At 41.5% G+C, this 27,050-nt stretch overlaps 1 protein-coding gene across 1 annotated transcript in view; it reads left to right on the forward strand.

Annotated features, from left to right (window-relative positions):
* The first annotated feature begins 764 nt into the window (after positions 1-764).
* The window catches only part of ntf3 (neurotrophin 3), a 35,740-nt gene continuing 9,454 nt past the window's right edge, over positions 765-27,050 (forward strand). The window contains exon 1 of the mRNA XM_043713576.2: positions 765-1,194. Within this exon, the coding sequence (XP_043569511.2) occupies positions 1,177-1,194 (18 nt within the window). The 5' untranslated portion in view covers positions 765-1,176. The remainder of the gene's footprint in view (positions 1,195-27,050) is intronic.

The following is a 27,050-nucleotide window of genomic DNA, read 5'->3' on the forward strand; positions in this document are numbered from 1 at the left end:
AGAGAGAAATAGAGAGAAATTGACAGAAATGGAGAGACAGAGATAAGGAGAGCCAGAGAAAGAAAGAGAGAGATGTACAGGTAGGGAAAAAGTAATAGAGATCCAAAGATAATGAGAGACAGATGAAGAGAGAGAGAGAAAAAATAGAGAGAGAGAGAGAGATAGTGGGAGAGCCAGTGGAGGAAAAGAGAGAGAGAGAGAGAGAGCCAGGTATATGGGGAGGGTCAGATAGAGACAGGGGTGGGGAGAAGGTCAAAGAGAGAGAAAAACAAACAGAATAACAGTGATGGGAAAGAGCCAGAAGCAAAGATTGGGAAAGAGAGGGAGCCAGGAAGAAAGAGGAAGAGAGAAAGACACACTCCCAGATAGGGAGAGAACCAGAGAGAGAGAGCCAGATAGCAAGAACCCGAGAGGAGGAGACAGACAGATACAGGAAGAAAGCCAGAGAAGAATATCTTGAGAACGAGAGCGAGCAGCATGCCAGTGGATAATAGTTTGTGTGAAAGATTTGGCTCAAACCCTATAGCCTTCAGCGTTGTGGTATAAAGTTAATGACGCAGAGATTCATGTGCGAGTTGACAGCAGTTCGCTGAGCAGCTGCATGTTTCTCTCATTGTGTGGTTGCTGAAACCATTTTTTTCTTTAAAAAAAGCCCGCATTTCTCCAGCACTGGGTTCCAGATGCACCTTCGGAACTCCGGGAGAAGGCACGCCGCTTGATCCTCAGCCGAGCCGGCAATCCCACCGCAGCTCGGGGATGGGTCAAGCTGCTCGAGAAAGAGCCGCTGGCTGTTCGCCTCCGGAGGGGGTCAGTGCGGCCGATCAGTACCCAGGACAGTACCACTTGGAGGCAGCTTGTCACTGGCGTCGGAGTCGCTGCTAAACGGGAGGAGAGGTCACGGCAGCTTGTGTGTTAATGCTCAGAGCATAGAGGCATCTGACTGGCTACTTGGGAGCTGCACATTCTCTCTCTCTCTCTCACACACACACACACATTCACTCACTCACACACTCATCCAGTCACTGAGACTCATCGAGAAGATGAGCTGTCGCCAGTTTAGCTCCGGCTCAGAGAATTGAAGTTTTTTTAAAAGAAGAACACACATATATATATATATAATCCTGTCAATATTTACACCTTCATGTCGACGCGTATCTACGGGAACATACGGATGCCATGGTCACTTCTGTTACGGTAAGGAGGTTCCTTCTATGGGTTTTAACTCTGTACTGTAGACTGGGGCAAAGTTTTTTTTTTAACAAAACACAGGGCTTCAAAGTGAGCCAATATTTATTCCTTCATACATTTGCACGGTGGAGTTTTACGATGCGAATTCTTGGAGACGTCTGGAATATATAGAAGGTAGTTCGTGCGGAAGGGGGAACCATACGGTTTGCATTAAAGGGAGCTCCAGTTTCTCCTCAGACTGCAGGGTTTTTGCCTCTGCTGGGGGCTGGGGGTTAAGAACAGGAGAAAGTGCAGCTGGAAAGGGAAAGGGAAAGGGGGGGGGGGGGGTCGTTTGAGCTCAGGGCTAAAATAAAAGTAACAGGAGGAAAGTGGGAAACGGCTTTTGCTGGGGCTGGCTGCAGGGAGATAGGCGTCCGGGAGGGAAACGCTGCTCTCTAGAATTCCGGGGTCTTGGAGGGCTTAGACATAACAAGGTCTGTGCCATCACCACAACCTACCCCAAACACACACACACACACAAACAAACACACACAAACAGACGCACAGACACACAGAGACAGATAGATACAGACACAGACACACAGAGACACACAAACACACACACAGACACACAGAGACACAGACACAGATAGACACAGACACACACAAACACAGAGATAGACAGATAGACACAGACACACAGACACACAGATAGACACACACAGATCGACACAGACACACAAACGCACAGAGATAGACACAGACATACACATAGACACAAACACACACAGACAGAAATACACATACACAGACACATAGAGACATACACACAAACCTAGACACACACACAGACACAGACAGACATACAGAAACACACATACCAAGACACACACACTGACACACACACTCTACTGACACAGACAGACAGACACACACACACACAGACCCAGGCACACACACAGAGCCAGGCACACACACACACACACACAGGCACAGGGAACCAAAGTGTTCCAATCCCCAGAGAACACGCCGTGAGTTAATCAGGGCCTCTGCTGAGAGTGAGGCTGGTGTAGAAGGTATGAGGGAAACCCCTGGAGGGAAGGTTTCTGGCAAATACTGACACCCTCCCCCCACCAACTCCGTCCCAGGCGCTGAAGTCGATTTGAGTGCAAACAACTATATAAGAAAGAGAGGAAAAAAAGTAATGTGTCGTAACAAAACAGACACGGAGCAAATGTTGAGGCAGGCTTCAGGACCATGCCTTTCTGCAACTTTACATTATGCAATCGCTATAGGAATACAAACGGGGCAGGGTTTTTTTTTAAGGCGGTGGTTTTAATGAACTGTGTAAACAGCCCAGATCGCAGTCTCACTCAGCAGCATCGCGCCTTGGATTGAAACTGAGCTGCAACCGGGGGGGGGAGGAGGAGGTGGGGGTACCGGGGGGGGGGGGGGGGAGAGGGGGGGGGGGGGGGAAGAGGGGGGGGGGGAAGAGGAGGAGGTGGGGGGGAGAGACAGAGAGCGGGGCATGTAGAAGGAAGCAGCCTTTGAAAGTGAAAGTTGGTGTGACCGAGCCTCTGACCCCCAGGCACCCAAAGCCACCGCCGGCAGAGAGAGCGTGTTTCGGATCCCACTCCCCCCCCCCCCCCCCCCCCCACACACACCCTTTCCCAGACCAGCCCTTGTTTGTTTGCGCGTTAAATGTGGTTTACATTTTTTGTTACAACAAAGTGCTCGATCAGTTTTGACGTGTATCTGGAACATTGTCGGACTCTGTCGGTTCTCGGGTCGAACTCCGTCCACGCTTTAACATTGATTGATGGGCCCCTGCGTTTGAAAGTGCCGTGAACTGCAGTCAGCAGTCACACATATGGTGGCAACCCTTTCACAGGCAGGTTTTTATTTGTCTGAGGAGAGCTGGAATAATTGCATATCGTATTTCGGACAATTCATCCTAAATTAGACACGCCTGAGCAAGCACCCCCTGTCTTTAGAGGCTTCCGAACACACTGCGGTGATTTTGTGGTCGGACTCTGTGCTAGTAACTCAGACTTTGGTGGAGATGGAAACATTGGAGGAAAGGGTACATCCTCAGGAGTACCTTCCAAGCGAGTTTAGGTCCAGGTGTTAACCCTCCCCGGCAGGGCGAGCTCAGTCACCTCAGAACTGGCAGGTATATGGTGTCAGTAAACTGTGATGGTTCCGCTCAGGCAGAGGGAGACTTTGCACCTCATCTCCCCTGACTACTTCCATGACAGGAGTATCATACCACAGGCTCCCCCTCTGGGCACGGTTCAAGCCTTGCCCTCCTGTACCAGACTTACCCCCAGGCTGTTCTAATGATGTGCCCGTTTCTCACTTCCCAGGTGGGGAGGGGAGTGTCTCTCAGAGCTCCAGTTTGACCTCACCTCTCCCCTCCCACCCCAGTCCATTCACCTGCTCACGCATCTCCGGCTGCCGGAGGGCACTTGCACCCAACCACCTGTCCCAGTGGAAGGGTCACTACCACCGTGCCACATGTGCTGTCGGTGCCATGTGCCGGAGTCACAGGTTGACTGACTCGCCCCTCACGCCGCTGTCTGATTGCGATGAGAGAGGAGCACTCACTGGCAGGTATAAGGGGAGACTCGAGAGAGAGCCGCTTTCAGCGGAGCCAGGACCTGCCGGCATCCCGGCCAGTCGTGAGCACTGCAGTGGGGTGACAGCTCCTGACAGTCACCAGCTCACAGCTCTCCACAAACACAATCAGACACTTTTAAATGAGGACTGAGGTCAGCCAGGAGATTATATACTGCGGTTTTCGTGATAGCTTTGGGAGAGAGGGACAAGGCGAAATCGGACTGACCACACTGGTCAAAACCTGGTCCCTTGGCGTCAGGAGGTAAAGCACCCAATTTTGTCTCCCTGCTCAGCTGGCTATGGCCGGAGTGTGTGCATTGCGGTGCGTTTCTTATGGACGGGAGGAGGGGGGATTTCAATGGACCAGGAATCAGGTTTAGGGGTGACATTGACAGTGTGGGACTCCTGAGGTTCTACCTCCCCACCCGGGTCAAGTGAAAGCTCGAAACTGGGCAGAGCGAACTCAGAGCGAGCTCTGGGGTTTAGAAAATCATGAGGGGCATGGATAGGATAAATAGGCAAAGTCTTTTCCCTGGGGTGGGGGAGTCCAGAACTAGAGGGTTTAGGTCTAGGGTGAGAGGGGAAAGATATCAAAGAGACCTAAGGGGCAACATTTTCACACAGAGGGTGGTAAGTGTATATAGTGAGCTGCCAGAGGAAGTGGTGGAGGCTGGTACAATTGCAACATTTAAAAGGCATCTGGATGGGTATGTGAATAGGAAGAGGGATTTGGGCCAAGTGCTGGCAAATGGTACTAGATTGTGTTGGGATATCTGGTTGGCATGGACGAGTTGGACCGAAGGGTCTGTTTCCATGCTGTACATCTCTGTGACTGTGACTCTAAGTGAGCGAACATGTTCTGTCCTTACATTGCGAAACAAAAACTAGTTCGTTGCCCAGATGAGACCCTAAGCACCGAATCTGCCAGAGAGAAAGGGCCAGTGGATCAAAAGGGACAGAGAGCGGACTTGGCCCTTTATTACCCGCTGTCCTACATGCGAGGCAGAGGGAACTTCAGGCTTTCAGTCTGCAAAACAAAAAACAAAACTCCCTTTGCATTGAAAACAGACACAAACACACACAAACACACACACAACTCTGTTCTGCTATCTTGTGCAAATCTTCCTCCAGAATTCCTCCCCCTACACCCACTCCACCCCTAAGCCCCCACCCCAGCTGCACTGTGGTAATTCAGGGTCTGAATAGACAACCCTCAAATCATTTACAAGTGCAGTTTGGGAGATGTCAATACATCTAACTGGAGAGGTGTGGATGAGCTGAGGGCAGGGAGGCCACACGACCTGACAGGCTCTGGGCACACTGTGCTCCCTGACCAAAAGCACACTAACCTCCATGATGCAGAGCGGAATGTTCTCCCCTGTACTGGTGGGGAATCCCGAGGGTTACGCATGCTTGATAGTTCCTTCGTACACAGAAGGCGAGTCCATCAGGAAAAATCAAATAACACTGTAAAGGTGCCCCAACTTTGTTTTTTCGCGATATTGTACAATTGCTTTTGAGTGATTTCGCTGAAAAGCAGATACGATTCCACAAAGCTATTCCTGCAGACTTGGACTGCTTCCTCCTCCCTTCATTTGAGCATGAATCGCCAAATACTTCAGCAAAGATGATAATAAAAAATGAATGAGACTCCAAGCTGCGTCGACCACTCAGACAAGAAGTGTCTTTCGCTTTAAGAATTTATCACTTGCATAAACTACATCAATGGTTTAATCCGTAAGAGAATATTTGGATTCCTAATTTGAGAAAATTCATTCAAAGTTGGATTTTGAGTAGGAAAGAGTGTTTCTATGGATAAGAGCGACACCTCTCGACCAATCAGCTCATTTCTGGTTTGGATCTGTAACAAAAATGAGTACATTTTTGTTCTCCAACATTAATGACACATGATCTTCAGTTCCATTTGGGCAATTGCTCAGAGGCCAAAATAACGTTGTTTAATCCTTGAATACAATTCCGTTAAATATTCTCTGTACTAACCTATCACCTCTTTTCTGCACAATTCCAGTGCCAATGAACTGAGCAAAGTCTTCCAATCCTGCTCAGCACGCAGTCTTGACTTGATTTCCATCATTTTACAGCACATCTCCAAACATGCTCTCAGTCATCATACAGAATATTCCAAACACATGCTAAATTGTTGCAAAATAGGCTGAAATCTATTTAACTTGCTGATGAATCTTTCTATCAGATGCAAGTTCCACTCCTTAAATTTCATGGATTTTTAAGTTTAAATGATGGTGTCCCTATGGACACCAACTTTTGTTTTCTGAGCCCTGCCCAGATTCAAGAGTTTAAAAATCTACTTTTTCACTACTCGCACTCAGTTAACTCCCTGGAGAGGCATCATTGGGTATTGTGCTACATGACTGACCAATGACGGAATGCAGGGAGTTTTACTAGAATGGTACCAGGCATGAGGGACAACCATTGTCTGGAGGGACCAGAGAAATTGGGACTTTTAAATGTTTCAATGGGACATAACTTAGCGTCAGCCAGCATGTGTTGTTCATGCTTAACTGACTTTGATGAGAGTGAATAGCTGACCATTTCATAGGGCCATCAAGAGCCAATCACATTTTCCTGGGAGTGGAGTCACACACAGGTCAGACCAGATGATGACAGCCAATTTTATTTGCTGAGAATGAATGAACTAGATAAGTTTTAATGACAATAGTTTCATGCTCATCAACTCTGGTCCTTTTGTTTAAAAAAAATTCCTGATTTTTGAACTGACCCCATTGTCTCTAAGCCTTCGGTCTGGGCCTCCGCATTACTGATCCAGTAATATTGCCACCATTTCTGCCTCAAGAATTGTCCTCCTTGAAGCAGAAAAGGTTAGGGTAGAATTAGTAGCAATGTTACACATGAAGGATTTTTTGTGCCATTAGGAGAAATGGTGTTATATTCAGTAGCAGGTAAGTCAAACCAGAGAGGATCAATTTAAGACAATTGGCTAAAAAGGATTAGGGACGAAGTGAAAATTTTCACACAGTGAGTTGGTATGATCTGAACTACACTGTCAAAAAGTATTGGAGGTCAATTAAATTGTAAGTTTGAAAGTGGACATGATATACATTTGAACAGGAAAAGAGGGCAGTTCTAGCAAAGAGTTAACACTTGCATGATGAAATGGAGTAATTCTTTAGATGTGCTACCATTCTACGATTCGATGAAATTATTGACCTAGCATTATTGGAGTGAGAATGTTATATCTGAAAAATGTGTTGCTGGAAAAGCGCAGCAGGTGAGGCAGCATCCAAGGAGCAGGAGAATCGACGTTTCGGGCATAAGCCCTTCTTCAGGAAAGCTTCTTCAGGATGGCTCCTGAAGCTTATGCCCGAAACGTCGATTCTCCTGCTCCTTGGATGCTGCCTGACCTGCTGTGCTTTTCCAGCAACACATTTTTCAGCTCTGATCTCCAGCATCTGCAGTCCTCACTTTCTCCTGAGAATGTTATATGTTAACTGCATGCTTCTCAGTTAGTGTACACCTTAGCTGAAACTATAATTTGTACTAACAGACAACTGCACTGAATTGTCAGAGGCACCAAGTTTCAAATGAGATGTTAATCTTGCTCAAGTGGTGGTACAATGCCAAGGTAGAGAGTACACCTGATGTACTCATTTGGCTGTGATGCTCAAGTCACTAAATTGAAAGTTGCAAGACCAAAGTAGTCTAAATTCCATCCTTTCGGGCCACTTATTTAGTGAAGAGTAGAGAGCATTCTAGGTGTTGTGACTAATGTATATCCTCCACTTTCATGATTAAAACAGATTAATTAGCTGTGTATCACATATTATTATGGGAACATGCTGCATGCTGAGTGTCCACCATATTTACCTTAAAGAACAACAGCAAATGCAGTAACAATTGCAAAAACACTAACTAAGGAATGGCAAAGTAAAGTAGATGCTGAAAACCTGGAATCAAAACAGCAAATGCATACAACTGCCAACATCCGTGGATAGAAAAATGTAATTAACATTTAGGATTGTTCGTTTTTCATCAAATGATTGACATGGAGCTTTCAAGTCTGTCAGTTAAATACACCATTGTTCTGCCATTCTCACATTCCAATCACTTAATCTGAACTTTCAGCTTCTTTTCTCCCCCAGCGCTCTACACCCTACCCCACCGCAACTATAGCATAAATGCTGCCCTCTCTGCACTTCAGTGCAGCTCTGATGAAGAGTCATTTAGACTCGAAATGTTAGTTTGCTCTCTCTCCATTAATGCTCTCTGACCTGCTGTGATCTCTAGTATTTGTTGTTTTCAGACATGAAGCATTAACCATTTCTCTTTCCATTGATGCTGTCTGATTTGCTGAGTGTTGCGAGAAATGTTTTGTTCTTATATCAAAAAACAATTAATTAGTTGTGGAGTACTAGGTTGAGAAATGTGCTGAGAAAATTTATGTCATGATATATCAATCCAATCTTTCTAACATATGTATAATTTTACTTAAGCCTCATTAGAAGAGCTTGTACATGGGCTGAAAAATCTTAGAGGTAAATAGGGTGAAAATAATGTTGGCTTAATCAGTTTTGAATGCTGAATCACAATCCTCAGATTTATCATGTATTTGCTGAAAAACTAATGGAAAAGACATTGAAGAAAATCATTGAGATCTTAGGGAACAAAAGTTGCAACACATCTCTCTACAAAATGTATTTTGAAAATCATAGATGTGCCAGTTACTTTGAGTTAATGGCAGGAAGTTGCAGCTCAGCAAAGAAGAAATCATAGGTTTCTGCCAGTTCCTGCAGCAAATTCATAATATAGAATACAGAAGTCAAATTCAACACTGCTCAGAACTTCTACACAGTTGAATTGACTACCAGGGATAGCATTAAGATCAACATAATGGTGTATACTACTGTATCAACTGTTATACCATCCTTCAGTGTATATTAGTTTAGATTATGCAAATCAAAAATGTGGTCATCTGACAAAGCTGACAGAAACTTTTGAGTTGTGCAGTATTCCTCAAATTCCAGAATGTACAAACTTCAGAAGTAGGAGCAAGCCAATTGGCTCTTTAAACCTGTGACACCTGTCAACACCGGTCATAGATGATCTAACTCAAATCCAACTTCCTGCACTATTCCCATATCTCTTAATACCCTTAGCGCCAAAAAAAAGTGATTGATGCCTTACCCTACTTAACAGCTGGGCATCCACAGCTCTCTTGGCTAGAGAATTTCAAGAAGTAACCATCCTTTTAGTGAAGAAATGTCTCCTCATATCAGTCTTAAATGGCTAACCTGATTTGAGACTCTGACCCCTTGTTCTAGATACCCCAAATGAGAATAAACATTTTCTTAATATCTATCCTGCCAAGTGCCTTAAGAATCTAAAGATTGCAAGCACACCATGTTGCTTCACATTCTTCTAAAATCCAAGGAATGTAGGCCTTTTCAATCACTTCTTAGAGAAAATACCTCCCTTCCAGAAACCAGTTTAGTGAATCTGGTTGTACTTTCCTTTGGACAAGTAAGTTCTTTCTTACAAAGAAACTGTACAGCAGTTTCCAGATAAGGCCTTATCTAAATCCTGCCTAATTATGGTAATATCCCTTTACTCTTATAGTCAAAATCCTTTGACATATTATTTGCTTGCCCCAGTTGCCTGCAAACATTCTATGAAACATATACAAGGACAACCCAGTTTCTTGGGATGCAAATGTTTCCCACCCTCTCACTTAGCCATTTGCTTTCTCTGGTTTTCCTACTAAAGTGAATAACTTTAGGCGCCGGAAGACTGGAGGATGGCAAACGTGGTGCCACTGTTTAAAAAGGGCAGTAAAGACAAGCCAGGGAACTATAGACCGGTGAGCCTGACCTCGGTGGTGGGCAAGTTGTTGGGGGAGAGAATCCTGAGGGACAGGATATACATGTATTTGGAAAGGCAAGGACTGATTCGGGATGGTCAACATGGCTTTGTGCGTGGGAAATCATGTCTCATAAACTTGATTGAGTTTTTTGAAGAAGTAACAAAGAAGATTGAGGAGGGCAGAGCAGTAGATGTGATCTATATGGACTTCAGTAAGGCGTTCGACAAGGTTCCCCATGGGAGACTGATTAGCAAGGTTAGGTCTCAAGGAATACAGGGAGAAATCGCCATTTGGATATGGAACTGGCTCAAAGGTAGAAGACAGAAGGTGATGGTGGAGGGTGGTCTTTCAGACTGGAGGCCTGTGATTAATGGAGTGTCACAAGGATCGGTGCTGGGTCCACAACGTTTTGTCATTTACATAAATGATTTGGATGCGAGCATAAGAGGTACAGTTAGTAAGTTTGCAGATGACACCAAAATTGGAGGTGCAGTGGACAGCGAAGAGGGTTACCTCAGATTACAACAGGATCTGGACCAGATTGGCCAATGGGCAGACGGAGTTTAATTCAGATAAATGTGAGGTGCTGCATTTTGGAAAAGCAAATCTTAGCAGGACTTATACACTTAATGGTAAGGTCCTAGGGAGTGTTGGTGAACAAAGAGACCTTGGAGTGCAGTTTCATAGTTCCTTGAAAGTGGAGTTTCAGGTAATTATGATAGTGAAGAAGGTGTTTGGTATGCTTTCCTTTATCGGTCAGAGTATTGAGTACAGGAGTTGGGAGGTCATGTTGCAAATGTACAGGACATTGGTTAGGCCACTGTTGGAATATTGCATGCAATTCTGGTCTCCTTCCTATCGGAAAGATGTTGTGAAACTTTTGAAAGGATTCAGAAAAGATTTACAAGGATGTTGCCAAGGTTGGAGGATTTGAGCTATAGGGAGAGGCTGAACAGGCTGGGGCTGTTTTCCCTCGAGGGTCGGAGGCAGAGGAGTGACCTTATAGAGGTTTACAAAATTATGAGGGGCATGGATAGGATAAATAGACAAAGTCTTTTCCCTGGGGTCGGGGAATCCAGAACTAGAGGGCACAGGTTTAGGGTGAGAGTGGAAAGATATAAAAGAGACCTAAGGGTCAACTTTTTCATCCAGAGGGTGGTACGTGTATGGAATGAGCTGCCAGAGGATGTGGTGGAGGCAGGTACAATTGCAACATTTAAGAGGCATTTTGAGGGTATATGAATAGGAAGGTTTGGAGGGATATGGATCGGGTGCTGGCAGGTGGGACTAGATTGGGTTGGGATGGGTCGGCATGGATAGGTTGGACTGAAGGATCTGTTTCCATGCTGTACATCTCTACAATCCTTTGGAGCTTCAATGAATCCTATCCATTGCTTTCTCTCTCATATAACTTTGTATCATTGGCAAACTTCGATATCTGATGATTAACTTCCACTTCAAAGCCGTTAATTTAGATTGTAAACAGTTGAAGCCTAAGTATTGAGCCTTGTAGTAACCCACTAGTTACAGTTAATCTGTTTTCTGCTTAAAATCAATGCTTAAACAAAGCTAATAAAGTTCTTGCACTCCCGTGGGCCCTATGTTTATGTCATAACATCACGTCTAGTCACTTAAAATGAGTTTTGAGAACTTAAATAAATTACGTCTGCTGATTATCTCATATCCAGCTCATTCGACATCCCTTCAAAAAGTTCTAACAGTTTTAGCAAATTTAAGTTCCCTTTCATAAAGTAGCATTGAAGTTTCTCAGTCATATTATGATTTCTATGTATCCAGCTGCCACTTTCTTAATAGATTTGAGCATTTTGCCTACCTGCAGTGTTGCTGGCTAACAGGCCTATCCATCTCCATTTTCCCACTTCCTCCTTTCTTAAATAGCAGAGTTTTGTTTGTCTTCTTTTTCAGTGAAATGTTCTAGAATTTAGGAAATTAGAGAAGATTCGCTATCACTAGTGCATTTAATGTCCCAAAAAAAAATCACCAGTTCCAAGGTATTTATTACTACTGAGTCCCGTTAATTTTTCTAGAATTTTCTTTTAGCACATATCATTGATGCACTTGCATTTGACTTATTTTTTTAATCAATTGGTTCAGAGATGTTGTTACACACCTCTGGAGGAGGTGGGACTTGCATCCAGGCCTCCTGGTCCAGAGGTAAGAACACTACCATTGCCTTTTATTACCAGAAGGGATCTATGCGATGAATATTCAAATTGTATACAAGTAACTAAACAAAATGCATCTGACTGTTCGTTTTTCTAATAGCACTCCTGAAAAACCTTTTGGAATATGACTGACATGATAAGTTGAGGAAAATAGGCATTAAACATTAGGTTAAACTTGTGGCAGATGCCTGTACTGTCACAAACTCACAGCATTGAACTTTGTAAATAGGTTTTGATCCAAGAATGTAATAGTTGACCATAATTTTATTTCATCTTCAGATCACACAGCATATTGATTCTGAAGCTCTAAGGGTTTTGCATTTGATTTACATAATTTGGCAGTACCTATGAAGAGAAGAACCACCAGAACCATGCATTTACTGCATATAATATGGTGCATTTATGGTTGATTAACTGTGGCACCCTTTTTCTGCATCATAACATTTCTGTGAATCTTTGGAGTCCATTGGCCAGTTCTTGCTTCCGTAGCAGACTGTCGGTGTTCCTATTCCTACTGTGGGGTTTAAACACCTCTAGTACTGCCCTATTGTCAATTATAATTCAAGCTGCTCCTATCCATCTAATAGTGATTACATTGTTTTTCATGAACTTAGGTCGTTGCACTTTCATTACATTTACCACCTGTTGTGGTAGTCTCTACTTTGCTTGGATGAGTGTTTAATTTTTTTAAGAAAAGAAAACATATCCTACATTTTAGACCTAGTGACAAGGTTCCTGAGGGATCCTGGAAATTAAATCTGGTGATTATATGACTTGTGGTTTTCATTTCAGAGGCTAGCAATGTTGCATGCAGAAACAACAGAAGCTGTCTCTCCAAGAATTATTGCCTTCTCAGGTTGATTAAGTAATCCACAGTATCAATATTGAGACAAAGTCAGAAGTCACACAACACCAGGTTACAGTCTAACAGGTTTATTCAAAATCACAAGCTTTCAGAGCGCTGCTCTTTCGTCAGATGAAATCAGGTGACTTCTGATTTTGTCCATCCTAGTCCAACACTGGTAGCTCCACCTAAATATTGAAACAAGCTACTTGTTCATTTGTCCACGTTTTTTTCTGTCTGTGATCCAAGAATCACGGAATTCTTGAACAACTCATGGCCACAGAGATTCGCAGTTTTTATAAAGAGCAATCCTTCTTCAACCTCTCTGATTCCCCTCTGATTTACTTTACCTTCCCAGTTACAATTCCATTCAGTCTTGAGTGACACTGTTTAATGGTTGCATTACAGATATTCAGAGTGTCAGAGTGTCAAGGTGAAAGTTGGAGTGCTGAGCTACAGGTTTCATCCTACTTATTTTTATCTTATTCCTTCCCTTCAGTTCATATATCTTCTATGAAAGTGAAATCTTATGATTATGATATTGTTGCTTAACCTAATTTGGTAAAGATAGAAAGTACTTATGATCAATGGTATTTTACATACAATTTATTGTTTTACAGTGAATGTACATCTGTTGTTATTTGACAGAACAGTTGCACTGTCATCACAAACACTATCCTTAGGCCAGAAACAATCTCCTAACCAAAACCTCAATCCTGGTCTGTCCACAGGGCATAAGAGCTTCATATAGGACATGCTACATCAAGGCCCCTGCCTGTGGCACAAATTAAATGCAGTTTTATCCTGTGCATTGAAAGACAGGAACTATGTGGATAATAGTGAGGCCAAAAGGTACAGGAGATTGGAATGTGAAGTGCTATGCCACGTGAGATTCAGAGAAGACAAGGGAATAGCTTCAATCTTGTTTGGATTTTGCTATGGGCAATCAACATTCTTTCCAGCTGCTACTTCTCTTGTCTCTGTTAGTACTCTGCTGTAATCCTTTTCAAATGTCCTCATTACCTGTCTGATATACTGCACACATATCAAGTAACCAGAGAACTTCGCCTTAACAATAAACTTCAGAGAGGTTATTCAGGCAAACATAACTGACTTTTAATGGATGAGGGGCATGGCATAAAAATATCCAAATTGGCACTATCTTGTTTAAAATTGAAAATTCAAAGTCTAAGGGCCAAGGCTTATTGTACCAAAACTTGGGGGTGGGGGTGGTGATTGAGAACATGAGCTAACTTGGAGATTAAATAATTCCAAGCTTATGCTTTAAAAGCTTGTCAAATGTACAAGAGAAAACTTGTGAGGGGAGGGCATTAATCATGCCTTGGACTGATCCAGTTAGGAATTGCTGAGACAAAAAAAAGGCATAAAACTTAAGGAAATGTCACTAAATGAATTCAGACTAAACAATTGGTCAGATTTGGGTGATAAAGAACATCTTTGAAGATATGTTAAAGGAAGATAATTGACCCATTAATGTGCATTGAGAATAATTATATGGATTGATTTAATAGGATCACTGTGAGTGGACTGAACTCCATCTGCATTAACAGTATGTAAGCTAAAGAATATGTCATCATCAGTTATATCTTATAATTTCATGTATTGGATAGGATACAAATATTTTACAAATGTACTGACTTAAATTATTGGCCTAAAAGCATAAAAAAAATTGGATCTTGCCATTCTATACATTACATGTTGGAGTTTGTGATACTGATACAAGTTGTTTAAGATGGATCAATTATTTCATTTAACTCTCAGGATTATAATTCTTCTCCATGGCAAACCTGGGTTATGTAGATTTAACTATGAGAAGAATTCAGAAATAAATTTCAGCTTATGGAATTGAGAACTACCTGGCTTAGGGGTGTTGATTTTATTTTGTCTTCTTGGACTTTATTAGTATGTATGTTGTGAGTTTCTGATACATTTCAGTTTGCTAATAGTCACAGAAAATGTAATTATTTTAAGATTTGACCACTAATGAGGCAAAAGAGAAACATAGAATTTTGCAGAGCAGAATAATATCTCCTGAGTTTGCCATAGCTTTCTACAGGATTTTTCCACTTAGTTCCATTGTTGGTGCCTTTACCAACCTAATCAGTGGGCAGTGGTGGCATCCTGCCATTTGTGTAGGATGATGGTCATCCAGCAAATCAACTCCACTTGGATTTGGGATGATTTGGAGATGCCGGTGTTGGACTGAGGTGTACAAAGTTGAAAATCACACAACACCGGGTTATAGTCCAACAGGTTTAATTGGAAGCACTAGCTTTCAGAGCGACGCTCCTTCATCACAATCACCTGATGAAGGAGCGTCATTCCAAAAGCTAGTGTGCTTCCAATTAAACCTGTTGGACTATAACCTGGTGTTGTGTGAGTTTTAACTTTGGATTTGGGATAGTTTCTTATGGTGGTCTCTACTTAATGACTTAAGAGACCAATTCGTGAGAGGCAGACTGTATTACAATACCACATACGATTGGTTATGTGGTGTCATTGTGGTTCATTGTTCTTGGTATTGTTGCCTATTGTCAGGCTTTTGTAGCCTTTGATCATTATATTGACACAAATGGGCCACAGATGATGTTACCGTTTTCCTCTATGTTCAGCTGGTGGCTCCCAGGTGAAATAAAGTATCTTCATATATCCTTGCACGCATTCTTGGAATTATTCACTTAATAGTTAAACATTGTTTTGATGGCTGCTTTCACTTTCTGTATGGGAAATATCCTCTAAACCTCTCACTTTGTTCTTCTGAAATTTGTGTTGTTTGGTGGCGAATGGGAATTTTTTCATTTATCTTACCATTAATTTTTCTAACTTTGAGATTCTGTTAATTTTTTTCACTCTCATGAAAAGAGTTCCAGTTTCTACAGTCTCTGTCAATAATTCAGTAATCAGTTTTCATTAATCTGTTTAAGCTTTGCATTCCTTCCTAATAAAGGATGCTCAGAATTGACATATCCGAGGCATGTATGTCAAAATGATGGTGAATCTAATTCCTCACCTTGATTTGTACACAATACACACAGCAACATTAAGCAACAGACAGATTAATAGTTAAACTCAAGTATCCAAAGTTTCCTGATCAGAATGCATCACCCTAACATTAGCTCCATCAAAATAGTTACCTTGTTGCTGCCTCAGCATTGAATTGCTATGGAATAGAGTGAAGTTTTCTTTCAGTTTTGGGGGTAGATTTCAACTAAGTTAACCATGGGTAGTTAAGATTTTTCCATTTCAAAGTGTTCTTTTAATGGCATGTTATAAGCTAATTACTACCAGCCAAGCTCTCTGACACTGAAAATTCAGAGTTGTATGGAGTCTTATTATTTTGGCTTTAAATCAGTGTTGGAGATTTTAAAAATTAAAATTTATATTTTCCTGTTTTTTCTTTTTTTCTTAGTCCAATCTTACTTTTCCTTTTTCTTTATGTGCTTGATTCGATGTTGAATTTCTCCACTCTAGTTTATACTTCTTTGTTTCCTGTGCCATTGATTTATCAATCTGACTATCTAAAGAGATACATAATTGTTTTCCCTGTAACTCAAGCTCCACCCAAGCCCCACATCCATTTCCCTCACTAGAACATTATAAGTTCACACTTGCAGGAACTTATGTTAAGAATGAAAAAACCTAAACCAAGAATCACTCTAAATGATAGGCACTGATTGATATCATGTCACAAATTGTGTCCTAATATTCTAACCTAATCAATAATTTATATACCTTTAGCATTATCCTGATTGCCAGCATTATCTCTCTATTTTTGTAGTCTGTGACCCTGTTTATAAAGGCTTATGTACCCTTAAACAGTTTTGTCAACTTTGCTTTTCCATTTTGAAGATTTGTGTATTTGAATCCGTGAGGACATCTTTTTCTATTAATGTCATTATTTCATGGATATTTTCTATCATTCTTTCTTCCAAAAATAGAATTTTGCATTGCAGGTGGAACAAATGTTGCCCATTGAGTGTGCCATAGTTTTCTGCAGGATTTATCCATTTAGTCCCACCCTTGATGCCTTTATCAATGTAATCATGTACCTATCTTTGCTTGTACTTTTTCCTGAGGGTTGGTCCATGAGCATTGTTTAGATTGGTCCATTTATGGTCCACATACTGTAATTGCTTGCCATTGCCTTCTGCAGGACCACTGACATGGAGATTCTCCTGCTTTCCTTTGAGTGTGTTGTGTTACAGTTTTGCACACAAACTTTCTTCTGCCCAATTTACTTTATCTGTGACTTCTTGTCACAGCTAACTGGCTTCTTCATAGGTGACCCTCTCTCCTATTTTTAAATTGTGTACAAATGCTAACATTTCACTTTAAATCTGAACCTAAATCACTAAAGAACGCAATGGTCCTTATCTTGTCTACTGGGATGCAGCATAATATATTCTTCCCGAGTGTAAAATATTATGAACCATTATTTTCTGTCTACGTCTCTTTAACAATTGTCTTATCGATACTGTTTCATTCTTTAGAGACCATGGACCTTAAATTTTACCAATTTCCTATATAGCATCAAAAGGGCTTCTTCAAAACCCCTTACATGTATCCATAGCTTTTCATAAATCAGTACATTCCATTAGTTCTTAAAATAGTGTTATTAAATGTACCAGACATGCCGTATGTTTTGGAATGTTTGTTAATAGTCTTTAGTTAGCCTATGTATTTCCAGGTAGGTAGTAGTTTTATATTATTTTATAGCCCACAGAATCTTAACATGTTTTAATATAACATAACCTATTGCACTGTCAGCTACCTTCACCCCAGCCCCACCCCCCCTCCCATTTATCTCTCCACCCCCGAGGCTCCCAGCCTCATTCCTGATGAAGGGCTTTTGCCAGAAATGTCAATTTTCCTGCTTCTCGGATGCTGTGCTTTTCCAGCACCACACTCTTGACTCTAATCTCCAGCATCTGCAATACTCACTTTTGCCTATGTTTTAACATAAGGCTGGTTGCTCTGAAATGATCTAGCTTATCACTTTTCTCCTTATTGAACAGAGGTTTTACATTGACAGTGTTCTTAAGGTACTAAAGGTAATAATTGTGGTCCAACCTCTCCTATTTCCTCTAATTTGTCTCAGCATTAAGATTCTACCAATATGTGCTGCACTTTCCAGTTTGTGTTCCAACAATATTTCCAATGGTGCTGGCTTATCTATTGTTATTCAATTCGATTGTTCCATCCCTTCCCCTTGTACCCCATCATTCTCATGAAATACTGGACAGACCTGTGCAAACTGAGGCAGTGTATCCATTACACTGTTCCTTATTCGCCACAAGGAGATTTTCTTTTTCATCACAATTGACCAGTTGTTCAACTATTCTTTTGTATTCCCTGTGTTTATAAAAGTCTTCAGTACTTCTTGATACCTGTCTCAGTCTTTGTGATCATTTTTATCTTCCATTATGATAGCTTTGAAACTTTGCCTGCTTTATTTTGAATTATTTGCTGTGGATTTTTCATTCAGATGGCATTTTTTATTTTCACAACTCCTTTAAAAAGCAATATCCTTTGCTGCACCACAGTTTTGTAGTGTGGATATATACACCATCAGAGCCCAATACATCATCTCATTCAATGTTTCTCATATCTGTACCTGATCTGCCTGCATAGCTGTTTGTTCTAATTTATGTTCTTCTTTCTCATTGAATATAGCCTTCTTTCAGCACATTATTTTTTATATTTGTTTCCTTTCTTTGTTTAATTTTTGTAAAATAAGACTAATTATATATTTATTTCCCCACACATTCTCAACCCTTACTTTATCCAATAATGATAATTTATTGTCTGGAATTAAGTCAAGTATTACTTGATGGACAATATGACAAACTAAAAAATAATCCTGAACGCAGTGTACAAAACCTTCTACTTTTATCACTTATATCACTCCTTACCTCGTTTACCATTGCAGCATGAAAGTCATCCATTATTAAAGTTTATATTGCAAACATCCAACCATAACATTTTAAGTATGCAATATGCAATCAAAGCAACAAATTTGAATTATAAGCAAAGATGCCTAAGCATTTGGAGTCAGATTGGTTGGGCATGTGGGCTGCTCATGACCTTAGGCTTGCAGGCTGGACTCATTTGGCCCAGACCCAAAGTGGAGTCTCAGCACATTCAAGGATGAATTGTTTCGGATGATATATTGGTGCAGAAGTTACTGTGCATGCAGTGAATGTCTGCTGGAACTATGTAGTGCAGGCAGGTCACATTGCAAATCAGCATGCAATTGTGATTTGACACCAGTGCTGCAATTTTTAAACTGCCAGTTAATGCCCTTCCTTAACTTACACAGCAGAACATGCTTTAAGCAGTTGAATGGATCCCCTGCTGCCATTATTTAAAAGGGTCACCAACTACCTGCATGTTAATTGCTGGTTGATTCCTTCAGGCAGTTATTATCCTTTTTTAAAGCATTTGGCACTTTCTATAGTATTTTCCAGTTACAAAAGTTTACAGGGAGTGGTATCAGCTGCTGGAGGAGTTTATGCTGATGTCTATCCATCTTCAGTATGGACAGTGACTTAGGCAATCACACTTTCATGGAATATGACTTTTATTGTATTGCGCTGGAATGTCAGCAGTGGTCTGTTGGTGGTATGCCAATGTCTGAACAGCAACACTTCAGGATCAGGTCCTGCTCTGGAGAATAACAAATGCTGGTACTTCCAGCAGCACTGCTCAAATGAAGCTGCTGGTTTTGGGTGGGACATTAAACAAAGGCGGCATTTTCCTGTTCAGATGAATATAAATTAACCTGTGATATTATTTTAAGGAGTTGAGATGTTATCACTCAATCAATTTAACTAAAGACAGATAATCTTATCATATCATCACAAATCATTATCATGGGATTATTTCTCGAAATTTGCTGAGCTCAAATTAATTACCGTCTTTCCAATTTACAATAGTAACTACAGCAATTACACTTCTAAAAGCACGTCATTGGTAGTAAAATACTTCGAGACATCGGTGATTGTGAAAATTACTTGATGAATAAAAGTCTTTCTTCCTTTCTTTTTTGTCCTGGGCCTCATTTGTTGAGTTCACCAGCATTGTCGTAAGTGGGTACTCCTTGTCTTCAAGCATCCAGCTGTAAATCTGCTTCATGTTGCCAAGTGATCAGGAAAGGTGGACTGCAGTAGGATGGACACATCATGGCAGCTGCCTGCCAATCTCTAGAATTAACGTCTTTTTTGTGGTTGTGCATCGACAGAGTGGAAGTCCTTACAGTTGTTGAGAAATCCTGGGTGTTCTGGGGCTGCCTTAATTGCCACCTGTGGGAAGCCAGTTAGAACAACAAATCTGAGGGTTAGCCCATTCCAACTGACATCATTACAGGCAAAAATGTCACCTAATTGCCAGCCGTGACAATCAAACCATCACTTGCTTGTCATAGAACTTTGTAGGTCACTGACTGCAGGATCCTCCGAGTGGCTCCACAGAGCCCTGGAAAGATCCTGAGACAAGAGTTTGAGGGCAGTGAAGGGTTTGACAGCCATGGTAAAGCTTGGTTACCAGGTTCACTTGATAATGGGTCTTGTTCCACAAGACTGCACATGATCTGGCATAAGATCCTGAGACATGAATGTTCCAACATTTTGAGAATGTTTATCTTATGCCATGACTCTGTGTGCAACAGGGATGGCACACCTGAGTTGCATCTTTCTTCAGATCACTTTGCTCCTGTGGAGCTATTGTGATGAGCACTGTCTGTGCTACTGGTGCCTTCAAACTCTTCAAAGTTGTAAAAGCTCTCACTCATTATAAGAACAAAGTCTTTCTCAGAATCAGGCAGGAAAGCAGCTGTGACATTGCAGTACTTATTGACATTTCCCGTCATGCCTTCAGTCTTATCAATTGGTGTAGTGTCCTCACCCTTGTGTTCTAGGAAAACTCAAGTCCAATTCAATATTCTCCAATAGTCCCACACTTTGTCTTTCCTCCTCACTGACTATCATTCTGTCTGCTCGGTCACAATGCATAAGTAAAAACCACCACATAATAAACATTCTAAAGTAAATCTGTAATTCAAAGCTAACAAACATAAGTAATCTAACCACCTGTATACTTTTATTCATTCTCTTAGTTCCTATCTCCTTAAGTCATAGTCTGTCCTAGTGCTTGCATACACTGCTGTCCCAATGGTTGTAGCAGGATTGTTGGAAAGTTACTGATTTTCACCGGAGTACACCTCCAATTGACTACATGCCCACCTGTGTGCCCTATCATCATGTTATAGATGGAAACTGTGTGGGTCGATTGACTGACAAGCGTTAGTAAGGATCATTTCCCCTTCCCGCGCCTCACCCTAGTTCCAAACTTCCAGCTCAGCACTGTCCCCATGACTTGTCCTACCTGCCTATCTTTTTTTCCACCTATCCACTCCACCCTCCTCCCTGACCTATCACCTTCATCCCCTCCCCCACTCACCTATTATACTCTATGCTACTTTCTCTCCACCCCCACCCTCCTCTAGCTTATCTCTCCACGCTTCAGGCTCTCTGCCTTTATTCCTGATGAAAGGCTTTTGCCCAAAATGTCGATTTTACTGCTCCACGGATGTTGCTTGAACTGCTGTGCTCTTCCAGCACCACTAATCCAGAATCTGGTTTCCAGCATCTGCAGTCATTGTTTTTACCAAGCGTTAGTAAGGAGACCAGCGAAGTGGCAGAGGTGGGAAGGTGAATTCCTTTTTCCTGACAGGACACAGGATCCAATTCCATGGAGCCACTGACACCCTCTCACAGGGTGATGCCATAGCAGGCTTACTCAGCACCATCTCACAGTGCAATCATGTTGGCAGCAGTCCCAGTCTCATCATAAGAGCACTCACACTTAGACTGGCTGCTGTTGTATTGAAATGGAATGGACATCAGAATTCACATGCTACATCATGGTTGGATAGAGAGGCATGTAAATGGAGTTGGGTACCATGTAATGGAAAAGATCAGTTCTATGCTCTGGGCAAAATTCCTCCTTGCTATTGTTCCTTGATATTGACAACAAATTTTAGGACAAACTTCTCATCACACCAAGCGTTCTGCTTCATGCTTTTCCATCAACATTCTTCTATAGACTGTTTCATTGAAGTCCTCATCTGGGATGCACTTCACAGTGTAATAAAGACACTGTACACGATCAGTATTACCTCCAAGCTGCATACATACACAACTATGCAACAGTCATGAATAGGCACGCCATAGCCCTGTGCAATAAACAGGCACATATTACAAGAGAAATTAAAAGGAGCATTGATCATATATTTTCTAACTTCTTTTTTCTGAATATGTGCCTTTTCTCTTCTATATAATCTGTCCCCGCATTTTGGAACTGGCAGTTCATGCTTCGAAAGGTTTATATTTTGATTGTAAATAATAGCATAGCAGCCAATGAACTGCTGCTAGATTCACATGGCCCCTTTAATAGGTGTGGCAAGGTCACTCTCTAATGTTCACAATGTATACGCACTCAAGGAATGCTGAAATCGTGAACAGTGAGCTGCTTTGCAGCACTGCAAGGGTTAAGAGGGTACATCAGTATAAGCTACAACAAAAGTTGTATCCTCAAGCAGCCAGTTGAAAAGCAGACTTCATACGAAAAGCCCAGCTGCTGTGTATTAAAAATCTAACCTGTTGCACCTATTTAGGAAGAAAATATCTCCTTTTGTTCAGACTGGGGATGTTCAGCTCGCGAGAATCTTAAACTGTGATCTCACCTGGTCTTTGCACGAATACCATGTGTGAGCTTTCCTTTCAGGATTAATGTGCGTGCATTGCTGCCATTTCTTTGTAGCATTCAAATAAATAGATCATGCATGCAAATGAATGTGTATGTGATACTCCATCATTCTTGATTGACGGTGCTGAAGGGCATGCAAAAGGCAGCACCGTACACAAAGTAGCTCTTAAAGGGGCAGAGACACTTTAAATAAGTTTTATTTTTCTAATTAAAGTTAGTCTGAGTGCCTATTATGGACCAGCAGTTCATGTTAGATAGATGCTTGAAAACATCTGTGTAATGATACAATTTGCTGGTGGAGATATTTCCTTAAAATAAGGTATGCCATTCCTTCATTGAAGCAATGAAGTAGTAATAATGCTGCTGGGCTTGCAACCAGTGACCTACACTATTGCTGTGCAGATATGAGTTCAAATCCAACTGAGGTAGCTGTTGGAATTTGATTTGGAGATGCCGGTGATGGACTGGGCTGTACAAAGTTAAAAATCACACAACGCCAGGTTTTAGTCCAACAGGTGGTTGTGGAGTATAAGATTGTAAGACACAGAATTTATAGGAAAAACTGAATTCAGTGCTATAAATTCTGTGTCTTACAATCTTATATTCCACAACCACCTGATGAAGGAGCAGTCCTCCAAAAGCTAGTGCTTCCAATTAAACCTGTTGGACAATAACCTAGCATTGTGTGGATTTGAATGCAATTACTAGAAAATAAATCTGAGATTTTAAACTCTCAACAAGATAACCATATCACAGCTTGTTCTGGCAACCCAATCAATGTCTTTTAGTGAGGTAAATCCCTCAGCTGTAGCTGGTTTGGCGTACAAGTGACTCGAGATTCACAATGTGTTTGACGATAACTGCTGTCAAAAGTAAATAGTGAGAGAATACTATAAAAAATACCTTATTGTGGTATAGTGTATAGAAAGGTATGTAAATATTGTATGGGGCACTGTAGGGTATGTTTGTTAAATTATGTTGATGTTAGGTGTAAGACATTGGTTAGTACATGTGCTCTTTAGAGTTTTTTGCCCTGGTACATGGAATTTGTCAGTATGTTACCTTGCTCAAGGCCTTAGTTGGTATGCTGTGTTGGTATTAAGTGCCAGTGCATGCCAATCCCTTAGTATAAATTATTGATTGGTATCATGCCTGTAATATACTGCAGGGATTGTGTCTTAAATAACAAATGATCCTATCTCCCTTTCACTCATTTTTCACAAGTATAGAACTGCAGCAGTAACAGATGAGTTATGAAGAATGGTCAGCTCATGTTAACTCCATTTCTGTCCACAAATGCTGTCTTACTGCAGGGAATTTCCAGTCCTTCTGTTTTATTTCAGATTTCCAACATCTTCAGTATAGAATTCTGAATAAAATCTAAGCATTGTGCCTGATGGTGTGTCAAAAGGCTGACAAAGGTCTGTGGGAGAAGGGCAGTGTACCGAGGCACAGTGAAAAGTTTTGTCTTCTGAGCAATACAGGCAGATCACAGAATTAAGTAGCATAGATAAGTAAATAATAGGTAAACAGCGGCAAAAACAAAAACACAGGTACAGGCGAATGTTAAGAGTTTGTGAGTTCATTCAGTATTCTAACAACATTAGGGTAGAAACTGTTTCAAAACTGGCTGGTGCATATATTCAGGCTTCTGTACCTTCTCTCCAATGGTAGAGGTTGAAGAAAAACATGGCCAAGGTGGGATGGATCTTTGAGAATGCTGACAGCCTTTCCTTGACAGTGGGCCTGGTATGTCTCTCCTGCGTGGAGAATCTCTTTTTAAGTCCGTTTCCCATCAATATCAAATAAATGGACCTGCCCCTTTGTGGCTAGGTAAACCCCTTTCTATGATGATGGGCTAATGGTATTTTCACTGAATGGTTAACCCAGATAATGTTCTGCGGACCTGGTTCAAATCCTGCCATTGCAGATGGTGGAATTTGAGTTCAATTTTTAAAAACCTGGAAGTAAGAGTCTAATAGTGACCATGAATCCATTGTTGATTGTCAGAAAAAGGACATTTGAGTCACTAATGTCCTTTAGGGAAGGAAACTGCCATCCTTACCTGATCTGGCCAACACGTGACTCCAGATCCACAGCAGTGTGGTTGAACTTAACTGGCTCTGGGCGTTTAGGGATGAGCAATGAAGGCTGGCCTCGCCAAAGACACTCTCATCCTGTGAAGGAACAAAAAAAAACTTAAACTGAGCCAGTTTTACAACACTCTCCCAATCTTAATATCATGCCATACTCAAACTGCTCATTAGGAAAATATATTTAATTTACTGTCAGGTGCAACTTCAACATCATGATGTAACCCACACACATGATGATCCACACACATTGCAAAAAGGTTTTCTCTGCTTTACTTTTCAAGCTATGCACTGTTCATTTTTGACCCTCCTGCTTTGCACAATTGGGACACTTACGTGCAGCATTTTATCCATGCGCTTGCAAACTTTTCAGCTCATGGCCCAAAATTTGAGTGCACGCACTGATGAAGCTGTTTCAAAACTTAGCTGTCTCTGAACTTCTGTAGGGTAAATTATTCAACACACATACAGCTTTGGAAAGATTTTAAAGGGAGTTGATGTAAGAAATGCCCTTATGTCGCAAGCAAAAAACTGGGAGTCAGCTGCATCTCCAAAACACAGAGGAGATTTTACTGTAAGCTTTGGCCCAGAAGATCATCAAGCACAACACGAACAAATAGCAACAGTAAGATGTATTTATACCGCACAAGCAGCCTCAGCGAGCTGGAAAGAAAATTAGACCCCTGAGGTAAGGAAGGAAAAATTAGGAGGGTGACTAGAAGTTTGTTCAAACAGATCCATTTTCTGAAGGTAGAGGTGATCACAGAGTAGGTTTATCCTGAAAAATGTTTTAAAATCTGATAAGAGAGAAAATGCATCAAATATTTCTGAAAAGTATTTTTTTATAGCAATTTATATGCACTTACTTCTCCATCATGGTTTTACCTGGCTTACATATGCTGAAACTAAGTGTTTTATTACTTAACTGCTATTTATGAATCTTCTGACAAGTTTTCGTGTACTTAGTGGATAGATTTTAAAACCTTCTGACGTCATCGGCTTTCTTCGGAGGGAGTGCTGTGTTGACATCTTTCGGATAAGTTATTAACTGTATATTCTGCCTGACCTGTTATGGAATAGTAAAGGTCTACTTGGTGCAATTTCTGAGGTGCCATTCCTTGAAATGATTTGCTAACTCCAGCAAGTATTATTTATTGCTTAGAAATATGTGGTAGAGATTTCCCTCCTTGAAGGTAAACAAGCGAGGTGGTGAGAAAGGAAAATATTTGGGGGAGTTGGCCCTGGTAAGATACTCACCTCCTTCTTGCCACCTTAACAATTAAGTACTGAGCAACAAGATCTATGGGGGAAAAGATCTTGAACCATGACTAATTAAGGCCCTAAAGCGGTCAATTAATGGCCACATAATATTACATTAGATTCCCTATAGTATGGAAACAGGCCCTTTGTCCCAACAAGGCCATACCAACCCTCTGGAGAGTAACCCCCACCCTTACCCTGCATATACCCCTGACTTGGCAACTTAGCATGGCCAATTCACCTGACCTGCATATCTTTGGATTGTTGGAGGAAACTGGAGCCCCAGAGAAAACCCACACAGACACGGGGAGAACGTGCAAACTCCATACAGGCAGTCACTTGAGGCAGGAATCAAACCCGGGTCTCTGCTGCTGTGAGGCAGCAGTGTAACCACTGAGCCACCATGCCACCACACTTTCGCGTTCCACTCCCCCAGTGTCCTGCCTCACTCAGGTGAGAAAGGTGGAAACCAGGACAACCAGTTTGGGGGCTGGGTATTGGAGGCACCAATACTAAGGAAGCCATTTCCCTACAAGTTGCCTCCAGTCCCTCTGATCCCTTCTCCCCATATCCCCATTCACTGATCACCACTGAATCCCCTGAAGAGTAGTTAACCTTAACCAGTAGTCCTTGGCACCCAGAAAGTGTCAGCTTTGACTGGCTGGCAGCTTCTGGTGATCCAGAATGCCCGTGTTGAAGCCTGTGATGGACTGAGAAATTTTCTCGAGCCGACTGGCGCATGATACATCAAGTTATCTTGACATCGCCAACTAACACTCTTGCCACTATACTGAGCCACAAAAATGGAAAGCAATTACCATGAAAATAAATTGTCACTGTTTAAAAATATGGGGTTATCTGTTTAAAAACAAAGTTCAAGATAAAAAGAGTTCTCACCGTGGGATTATGAGTCTTTGGATCTTTCATCCTTAAATGGTGGTGGAGGCAGAATCTTTGAATATATTTAAGAGAAAGTTAGGTAGTCCATTGAGAAGCAATAGGGCGGAAGGTTATTTAGGGTAGTTGGGAATGTGAAGTAATGAGATCAGCCATGACTTTGCTAAATTGCAGAACACGGTTGTGGGACCCAATAGCATGTTCTTGCTCCCAATTCATATGTTCATTTCTTCGTACCACACAGAAATATTATAGATTGCCTGCTATTATTAGACATTGTCCATTTATTGATGAAGGGAATTGCATGAGGAATACAAATATTATCCCATATATGTCACTTA

The sequence above is a fragment of the Chiloscyllium plagiosum genome, unplaced genomic scaffold (genome assembly GCF_037043375.1).
Source record: "Chiloscyllium plagiosum isolate Xiang-an unplaced genomic scaffold, Cpla_swu_hap1 HiC_scaffold_23, whole genome shotgun sequence".
NCBI lineage: Eukaryota > Metazoa > Chordata > Chondrichthyes > Orectolobiformes > Hemiscylliidae > Chiloscyllium > Chiloscyllium plagiosum.